Consider the following 10,531-nt stretch of genomic DNA (forward strand, 5'->3'; position numbering starts at 1 on the left):
CTTTTATTAGCACAACTGGGTCCTTTTTGATCCGTTTTCACACGAAATATATTGTATTTTTTACCTGCGAAATCATCAGGTGGCGTTGGAAAACACAACAATCGGAGCCTTGCTCATTTCATTTGTGCAGGTTCTCATTATGGAGGCACCAGTTGGAAACAAAACAGGGCTTGTGAGAATTCTGAAAAAGCGTCTTGGCCAAGCGAGTGGCGATCCAATAACGACTCATAATTACATGGGAGTCCAGTTAAAGTTTATTGATGTGAAACTGAGGTCTGGTCAGATTTACGGAGCCGGAGCCGGACGTTAATGAACCTTAATGCCCCCGTCCTCACGCGGCGGGCAGGTTTCTTACCACCTGGGGTGAAATGATTTGCACATACGACTCTTTGCTGACGAACATAACTGTCATAATGGAGTAAAATCAGTTCAACTGACTACCCTTTATGGACTCCCATCTGTAGTTTTCAGGCCTGTGCGTGAAAATGAAAGCTTAAATGAGCTTTTTAAAAATCCTTCACGTGTGTGGTTTCTCTTTAAACTGAGTTTTCGGGTGTAACCTGCAGGCTGGATGTCAAATAACAGCAAAGACACGTAAACGGGCAGGTAACCAACATTTATTTACCATTATCAACTTTACAATAAAACCAGTAACATCTGTCAACATTAGCAAAATAAAGAACAGAAAAAAAAAAGAAAAAAAAGAAAAGAAAAAAAAGAAAATCAATCCAATGTATTTACAGAGACAAAGCAGATTCAGGCTCACACACGACAGATAAAACAACTCTGCTTCATATCAAACCGCGACAGTGAACATAGCAAGCTTTAAGTGTTCTTCTTCTTTTTTTCTTTTTTTTTTTTCCATAGTAAGGTAAAAATCAAAATCATCTAGTTTGTTTTTTTTTTGTTGTTTTTTTTTCTTTAGACAAACAAGACGTAGCTTCTCTGAATCTTTAAGATGGTTTTCTCTATAATACACCACAAAATACTTCAAATTTGGGTTAAAATATAGGAATGTAAAAAGTTGGCGAGTCTCTTTAATTTTTTTTTTTCTGATTTAATCTTCTTCTTTTTTTTCTTTTCCCCCATTTGTTTATTTGTTTTCTTTTCCTCTATTTAACAGTCATTTTCAAGTGGTGGTGGTGTCCCAGTATCTCATCCAGCGTCTTTGATGATGCTTCGACTCCATCCATCCTCCATCCATCCATCCATCCATCCATCTGTCCTTCATGGTGTCAATAAGGTGGCGTTCAAGCCGTTAAAATCCTTTTCTTGTTGTTGTTTTTTGTTGATGACGTTGTTGTTGTTGTTGTTGTTGACCAACCCACAGCCTCCACCTCAGTCCGGGTCCATGTTGTCGAGCAGTAACCAGGGGAGGGGGGGGGAGGAGGAGGAGGAGGAGGAGGAGGAGGGGGGGGGGTGATCTAGTGAATCTAGTCTGTCGTCTGGTTATCATGACGAAAAAAGTGGCACGTCGAAGGAGTCTCTCACATACATGTGTATATATTTACATATACATATATCCATATACATATGTATACATATACACATATATATATAAATATATATATATATATACTCTTAAATTTTCTCTTTCTCTCTCTTGGAAAAACAGTTCACTCAGTTCATTATGAGCTGAATGTACAATCACTCTTTCTTTTCAGAGGGAGCGGGGGTCGAGCTGCTCTCCTCCGTGGGTTTCGTGGCCTCGGGGGCCGGAGCAGCCGCCTCCTGCTTGGCCTCCTCCTTGGGGGCCTCCTCTTTGGCCGGCCCCTCCTCCGCCTTCGGAGCCTCGGCGGCGGCGGGGGCCTCGGCGGTGGCGGCGGCGGCGGCAGCCTCCTCCTTTACCTCCTCCTTCTTCTCCTCCGCGGGAGCGGCGGCTCCGTTCTCAGCGGGCTTCTCCTCGGCGGGGGTGGCGGCGGCGGCGGCGGCCGCCCCCTCCTCCTTGACGGCCTCGCTCTTCTTGCTCTTCTTCAGGTTCAGCTTGAAGTTGAAGGACTTCTTGAGGGAGAACTTCTTCTTCTTCTTCTTGGGGGTCTCCTTGGCCGCCGCCTCGCCCTCGGGTTTGGCGGCCTCTCCGTCGGCGGCGGGGGCCGGCTCGATGGCGTCGCCTCCAGCGCCGGCCTCGGGCTCTTTGGCCGCCTCGGCCGAGCCGTTGGTGGCGGCGGCGTCGCCGTCGGGCTTTGAGGAGACGTCACCGTTGGTCTTCACATGTCCATTCTCCTAGGGGGGGGGAAACAAACAAACAAACAAACAAAAACGTCATGAAAATGAGAAATTTTGTTCAAAATCTCTTGCTCTTGCAGGATAACATACATACATCGACATAAACTCGAGAAAAATGTCGTTTTCTGTCGTGCATTTATCTTTTTTTCCTTCCCAGAGCATCTCATCAATTAACCACCGTGTCGCCTGGCTGGGAGGCGACGCCTTGCAGTACCGCGAGCAGCCGATAGGCGGCGGCAGCGCCTCGCGGAGCGCCTCAGGTAGCAGACAGGCTCAACAAAGAGCAGGCTGCAGCTCCATCATGGATTATTAAGACTCCTCAATTAAACATCATCTCTACACTCCAAACGGTAAAAATCATTAAAAAAAAAATAAAAAAAAGATCTGAAAAAAATAATAATTAAGAATAAAAAAAAAAAAAGATGAATGCGTGGAATCCCCATTCATAATAATCGAATTATAATCAAACGTCTCACGCTGTGTTCTGAATGTAATTAATCTGAGTTAATAAGGTTGTAAAGTGTTGTTATTTGGGTAAGATTAAGAGTGCAGACAGCTTGTTTTTAATCTGGGAGGAGTAGACTGCCTACGTGACCCCCCCCTCCCCCTCCCTCTCCCTCTCCCTACCCCCCATAAGACAACACGTTGAGCCGGTTCTGGGTTCGATCCCCGGTCCTCCAATCCAGTTGAGTTAAAAAAAAAAAAACTCAATCCCTTTTAACATGAGCCACAAAAAACAACAAAAAAAAACGTCATCCCGAGGGTTAATCTGTAGTTTTTGGAAGGTTTTTTTTTAATTTGGGGGGGGGGGGGGAGGCGCTCAGCGACCAGCGGGGGAGACAGAGATGCTAAAAAAAAAAAAAAAAATGATGCTTGAGAAGCTCCACCTGATTTAACCCCCCCAAAAAATGTCTGCACATTTAAGTTTAATCAAGTTTTCGACTGAGAAACGCAACTTTCTTGTTTTCTAAACGGATAAATACGAAGCCAGCCCACCCAGCAGTCCGGCGGCGGCGGCGGGGGGTAGAGGAGGGGGGGCGGGGGGTAGCTGTTACCTGGCCGTTGGTTTTGACAGCCGCAGCACCGTCTGCGGCGGCGGCGGCGTTCGCCTCCGCGGCCACCTCTCCCTTGGATGCCTGGGATCCCATTGTCTTCGGCGGAGCGGCGGGGGTCTTCTAAAGCAAATCAAAAAAGAAAAAACTAAAAAAAGAGTGGCTTCAAGTTAATCCAACCCCAGGGCGAGGTACGTATCCAGCGGTGGAAGGATGAAAATAGTGGGTTTATTGTGGGTTCTTTTTTTTTTTTTTTTTTGGTTGTGTTTTCTCTCCCGTCTTGCTCCCGCAGCCTGACTCGTCAACCCGGTGGAGAGAGACCCTCTAAACTCAACGCCGCCCGGACTCGGCGCTTCAACGTTACAGCAGGTTCAAGGCGCCGCCCGGGGGCGGGGCCTGGCGGCCCACCCGACCAATCAGCGTCCGGTCCACGGAAGCGATGACCAATCACCTCTCGATACCTAATTGTCCCCGCCCCTCCCGAGGACCCCCAGCAGAGAAATCAATTCAGCTCAAATAATGGTTTTAAAAGGAAGAAATTCCAAAAGAGATCAAATAATAAAGATGATTTTGTTCCCACAAATGTGTTTAAGTTCAATCAGAGTTTATCCGTGTCAAATGTAATGAAGATGTACTTAAATTAAGTGGTTTTGTGTTGATTGTAACTTCTCATAATGTGTCTCTTTGCACATGTTTTGATTTTATTTGGGATTAGATAGTTGCTTTATGTCCCTTCTGTTTGTTTGTTAACATTTTTGCATCTTTAAGGCCCTCGTCATAATTGTTCTGCATGTGTTTTGCCTTTCTATGTTAATTTTGTCTCTTCTTGTGGTAGATTTGTGCCATAATTGTTGTAGTTTTGCGATTCATTGTGGTTGTTGTGTGTCTGGTAGTTACATAATTATATGACTGTTAGTTGTTTTGTATCTCTGTGCTCATTTTGTGTCTGTTTAACATTTTGCATGACTTTGCTGGTCATTTTAAGTCTGCTTTGAATCGTTTGCACACTTACATACCTGACATGATTTAAGGCCTGTTTGTAATTTTTTTGCAGGCTTGTCCATCTTTGTGGTGTGTGTGTGTATAAGCTATTTGTTTTGAAACGTGAGAATCTTCAATCTAGAGTATTTCTTTTCACTCTCTGAGATGATATCATGTATGAAATCATCTCAGAGGGATGTTGTTGCTTATGTCATTATTGCAGTTTATTTCCAATATGAAACAATATGTTTTAGCCCTGTTCAGTTGCGTGTAGAAATCTATATATTTGCTGCATTCTAACAGCTTAAATCTGATTTACGCTGGAGACTTGGAATGAAATTGAAAGCTAATGGGTTAAAAAAATCTAATCAATCTGTTTTTGCTTCAGCAGTACACATCAAATACATTAGTCCTGAACATACAGTACCTGCTCTGTTCAAGCCAGGTCATCTGGCCTCTGGTATTTCAATTGATTGAAATGGTGGAAAATGCTTTTTCCTGCATACAAGACTTCACTTCATCTTCACTGCTTGTTTTACACAACCAAATGCACCTAATGTTGAAAATACCCATTTTTATCTTATATGTTTCTGGAATAAATGGAAATGTCAGGCGAAATTCTGTTGTTGTTGTTGTTTTTTCTTTTTATTTAAGCTCTCCTTGCCACAAATCACATCTCATTTCACTGCATTAGGTGATGCTCTGTGGTAGTAGTTTCACTTTACTTCAGCGTGTCACTTGGGCACACGGCCTCTTTTGGTTTCACTATTAGAAACAGACACACATCTTGAAATATCGTTTGATTCAGCACTTTAGTCAGAGTTTCAGTAAGAAGCAACACAACAGATGTTTTTCTTTTTGTTCAGAATTCACAACGTCTGTCAGATCTGTAATGGTCACATGATGGAGATAGATAGATCGATGAACATGAATGAAGTTAATATGCTGTAGACATTGACATTTTTCCAATAGATAAATATGACCAATTGACAAAACACATAAAACAAATTAATAGGTAACTACAGACTGAACGCTGTAAAAGAACAAGAAGCTAGAAAGTACGTGCACCCTGAATTCATTAGAGTCATGAAAAGGTGTAGCAAAAGTCCGTTGATTTTATAGTTTTAGACTCCACTTTTGTTCAACAAGACATAAAATAAACGTATCTTCAATGCAGCTCTTGGCCCTGTTTGTACGGCAGCGTTTTTGAATAAAATGCGAACCTTTAGTTGTGTTTTGGGGGTCCATTGACATGACTGCTATGCTCCGAGCCACCGAAAACACAACTGGTTGAAAGCGAGTCCCGAGGTGGAACTTTTGGAAAACATTGCCACTCTGTCTCCATGGAAATAGAGGAGAAACGCTGCTACTGCACATGTGCACCACAGCCATAGCAAACTCTGGCCTCCAGAGTGTCATGACTCCCAGGCCATATTCTCCTGGGACTTGATAGTTTTACGGTTGACAGTCTCCGTAATAAAAATCCAACTTGGTCGTCTGTCCATACAAATATCCCTGTAGTCCCATCATTAAGGCATGTATGTGTGGTTTCATTGTAAATGCGACCGGCAGTGCCGACTAATTTCCAGGCATGGTAATACATCGTTTTCAGCAAAACGAACATTGATTTCAAAGCATTGCCGTGTAGCTGTGAAACGAAAACACAAAAAAATCATGTGAAAAGTCACATAGACGGGGCTTCAAGTCAAACCAAGGAATGGACAAAGGCAGGAAGCTCTCCCTGAAAACACACCTGTTGGTGTGACATTTCCCATATGTGGCTATTAGCCTCAGTGCACAGAGACATCATGCCAATTCCATACAGAGAGTCCTCGAGTGCTCGCCACTGTGCAGCCTGCGATTGAATGAATATGATATCATGTTCTTCTTGTTCAAGAAACTGAGCCCACCTCAGTACCCAGAACAAGCATCCACCGACAGCAGCTTGCCACTTTAGATGGTCATGAAACTGAAAAGAGACTGTATTCGTCATGAAACCATCATCTCAACTGGAGGGAATAATGTGTTTGACAGGTAACGTCTCTCAATATATGAATTGTGACTGAAAATAAAGGTGGAAAGTTTAGGCCGGAGGAAGAAAGTCCCGGGATCCCAGGATCTGTGTTTTGGGGCAAAAAGTGCTGGTGTCACACTGTCACCTTGTGTCTCCATGACTAGCGCCGTTGTTCACTTCCGCTTGTCAACAACATACCGGCAGCGCTATATGTCAATGTGATGATCATGCACATTCCACCTGATCGTCCTCTTCCGCTAACACATTCCCCGTAACAGCTGTTAGAGCTAAAAAATCCCAGTTATGGGAGGAAAAGACTTCAGTGTTTCAGTGTCACAAATTGATCTGTACTGCAGCCAATCAGCCTAATTGATTTCGCAAGACTTGGGAACATTGAAATGTTTGTCAGCAGGCCTCCGGTTTGACTCTTTGTATGAACGCTGAAGCAAACATGGCTGACGTATATCTGAATCAGGGGGCGAACAGATTTCTCTGTCACCCATGTTTCATAATGTAGAAAAATGCATTTAAAATGCGATAAAGAGTCATGTGAGACTTTCAGTGCCCGTAACAACATTTCGACAGCGTGGAAAAAGACAATGATTTAAAATAGCACATCCCATTTTCATGTGACCATGAATGGAATACACTATAAGCGTTTCGCTATTGCAGAGTATTTCAGAGAGCTCTTCTTTCTCATTTAGCTGACATTAATCGGTCCGTGACCTACTGCCATCACATCAGAAATACTCTTTTTAGAGGAAAAACCTGATATTCTATTTAAAAATGAGCAGAGTTAAACAAATTTCCAAAATTTGAATTGATGACTCTTACTAATGACTGATTTAAAATGTATTATATCACGAGTTTTTCAGTAAAATAAAATGACAGGTAATATGGGAAAGTAACTCTTGGATTATTTTAAATTGAATTAGCCTGAAAAGGAACTAACGCTTGTGTGTTAATGCATCAATGCTGAGAAGATATTACTGGAAAACACCAATTACGTAGCTGTTAGGAGGGAGTTTGTTGGGGTGTAGTGAAACGCTACTCCAGTGAACAGGAGTTTAAAGTAACATTTCTGTCTGGGAGAAGAGGCTCCGTTGACAATGTGTCAAAGTAAAAAACGGCATTGGTTTTGTGTCAGAAAACATTTGCATTTACACGGCAATGTTTTGGAAAAACGACGGAAACACTGAAAACGATGTAGTTAGCATGCCAGGCTAACTACACCATTGTTGTTATTGTCCTTCTACTCACACGTGTGCAGTATAATTATCTACCACACCTGTGGTGCACGTGCGCCAAAGCAGCGTTTCAGAAAAGTGACGTTACCCTCAGAGTTTTTTAAAAAGTTGCATTTTTGGTGGCTCTGCACGTCGTCGTCCTGAAAACGTGGCCTCGATTTTAGTAGTTGTCTGTTAGCCAGAAGTGGTGCCTGTCAGTTGTAGGTCACTTTTGTGGTGCAATGCAATTCACTTTATGTTCACACTCATCACTTGTAACATCAGAGATCTAAACAAACGTCAAACTTGATGTCTGTTGATTTCTGGGGCACAACTTCCACATAAACAAAGCTCATTGTGACACAATGTTTGCATGGTGGATTATTGTCATGTTATTTTATTTCCTTCACCCCCCCCCCCCCCCCCCCAGGTAAAAATGCACCAAAATGTTTTAAAAACCTATGAAAGAGTCCAAACAGCAGGAATTCTTCCATTTTGCACATCAGTGGTGACTTGTGAAGCGTGTCACGTCTCAGCTCTGGAGCTCTTTGATCCAAGCTGCATTGAGCCTCTGATCAAACTTCAACAGAACCGCATAAGTTTGTTTGGAAGTTGGAAAAATAGATAAAGATTTGGGGTTTTTTTTGTGTGTGGAATTAGTCCATTTTGTTAGACGTCAACCACAGTTGTGATGGTGGCTTTCACACTTTCACACAAATGCAGACAGAGTTCGTTTTGACTGGACCAGATCGACACGCTCAGAGGGTTTTAGCGGTAGTACTGTCACAGTAGGTTTAATTAAAGACGGAATGGAAGGTTTTTGCAACATGACCAGTCCATGAGAATATACATTTTTCATTTGCATCTTTAAGCAGGTGAGATTGTTAAGGTTATTTACTGATGTAATGAGAATCAGAGTTCTTGAGTTGACTGACTGTATATAATGTAATCTGATTGAATCAGAATTTGTCTGATTATATCCATGGTTTCACAATATCTAAGTAACAAAGGAAATTGAAATGTGGTTATCAAGCTGCCACCGTCTATTCACTGTTATCTGCATTGACGTCAGGAAAGAAATAAATGCTCAAGGATCAGGTAGTGGTTGTAACTGCATCTATGTACAAAGGTAAAAGCTCTATATCGATAATGGCGCTCAAGATTTCACCTCCTCGGGAATCAACAAAGTCTATGTAGTGAGCGGTATGATAAGGTTGTCGTCATAAAGTATTCGACACTATCCAAGAGAGGAGAGTTCTGTTCCTACAAATGTTGAGAAACGTCATAAAAATGTAGTTTTCCCAGCAGCTGAAGTAGTGCCAGGACCGGAAAATCTACCCTTTTATGGTACCAGTCTTATTTTCTGTCTTTTCTTCTTGCAGGACTGGATTTTCGTACGTAGCCAGATGTGACGGAGCGTCGCCCCAGCGTGCCGCCGTTTTGCGTCGCGGCCTGTGGTTGTCGCTCGCCTCATGGCCGTCACGTTGAGAGGAGAACCTCTTTCTCACTCGTACATCACGTTGTATCTATCTTGCAGGCCTTGTAAATGTCATAATAATGTGTCCACTGTGTACTGTGGAATGCCTGGCACGCAGGCCCTCCCGTCTCCTCAAGCCATCTTCTCCTGTGAATGGGCTTCTTCACCCAGCCTGAGGTAACTCAACGCATGGAGGGGGGGGGGGGGGCTACCATGCTCAACTTTTACAGATGGGAATATATCAAGTGCTCCTTTCTTCTTCTTCTTTCTTTTTTTTTTTCTCCCATGAAACCCCTCTGCCTCAGCGTTTGGGCTCATCTCCTCCTCATCTCCTCCTCATCGTCACCGCATTTGACACTCTCCTTGGCGTGGCGTGTGTCCGTGTGTTCGCACATGTGGGTCCGTGTGTTATGTGCATATAAGGGAAGCATTGTCATGGGACCAGCGAGCGTCAGGGGGTGAAAGGCACAAAGAAGAAGCACTCCTTCATACAGACACACATTATTCTTCACGCACACACACACACACACACACACACACACACACACACACACACACACACACACACACACACACACACACACACACACACACACACACACACACACACACACACACACACACACACACACACAGCATCACAGGGCATCAGCTGTGACAGAGTTCATATAGATGTACAGAGGCTTGGAATGCAGAAGGGGTGGGTGTGGAGGTGCGGGGGGGGGGGGGGGGGGGGGGGTGGGGGATCTCTCATCTGTGTGATGGAGCCTTCGGGGCCTTTCACATTGGGATAGTCCGGGACTCAGTTTACTTTTGAGGGAGGGGGTGCCGAGAGTTTTCACACCTTTGTTTGTTTCAGTTGATGTTCACATTCACTTTAGAGACCAGATCAAACCGCCTGGATTATGTCACACAGTTACACCAGCGGCTGGTTCGGGGGCGCTGTGGACCGAAACAAACAGGAAGGGGAGGAGGAAGTAAAGAAGAAACACGGCTCATTGATTGGTCCGGATCGAAACCAGATTGGTTAGGCTAGGCTAGTTAGCACATTGCTAATGGGTAGCCACAAACAACCGTGATATATAGTCCTCAGACCAGACATCAGTGAGAGCCTTCCTCACTACTCGACATCTGCCCGAGAGGTATATTCCAACTTTTGCTTTTTGCGTCGAATTCTTCTTATTCACGCGGTTAGCTTTGTTTGTTTATTACCCAGAATGCATTGCGCTCTACGTCATGTCCCCTCAGCCCACCCGCCAGAAAGACCACTTATAAAGGAACCGAGACCGAGGTTTTTAAAGACACCAGAGATCGCTTGTTTGCTCCGGATCCGAGTCCGTGGGTGTGTTCTCGTCGCCCCTTGACGAGAGCACACCCTTAGATGGAGAGAAAGGGATGAAGAGTGGAAGACAGGTGGAGGAAGAATTGGTGGCACCAGTGTTTGGCAAAGGAACGAGGCGCTGATAGCTGAATGACAGAGTTAGGTGTGGCCGGGGAAGTGATAAGAGGTTATAAAGCCGCCCTGAGCCGCCACACACATATTTACAAAGCTACT

General features: G+C 44.0%; 1 protein-coding gene across 1 annotated transcript; it reads right to left on the reverse strand.

Annotated features, from left to right (window-relative positions):
• Positions 1–601: 601 nt before the first annotated feature.
• marcksl1b (MARCKS-like 1b) lies at positions 602–3,566 on the reverse strand. The gene is made up of 2 exons (XM_080516337.1): positions 3,282–3,566; positions 602–2,223 (listed from the first exon to the last, which is right to left on the reverse strand). Exons 1-2 carry the CDS (start codon positions 3,372–3,374, stop codon positions 1,648–1,650), a joined length of 669 nt encoding a protein of 222 aa, XP_080372463.1. The 5' UTR covers positions 3,375–3,566; the 3' UTR covers positions 602–1,647.
• Between the last annotated feature and the right edge of the window lie 6,965 nt (positions 3,567–10,531).

Source organism: Blennius ocellaris (genome assembly GCF_963422515.1).
Source record: "Blennius ocellaris genome assembly, chromosome: 20".
NCBI classification, from domain to species: domain Eukaryota; kingdom Metazoa; phylum Chordata; class Actinopteri; order Blenniiformes; family Blenniidae; genus Blennius; species Blennius ocellaris.

What these genes read in the sequence shown, in the direction of transcription:
- marcksl1b (XM_080516337.1), bottom strand. Translation starts at nt 3,374, where the DNA reads ATGGGATCCCAGGCATCCAAGGGAGAGGTGGCCGCGGAGGCGAACGCC. An exon ending in CTGTCAAAACCAACGGCCAG is followed by an intron (nt 2,224 to 3,281) that starts GTAACAGCTACC and finishes CCCCCCCCCTAG; the next exon opens with GAGAATGGACATGTGAAGAC.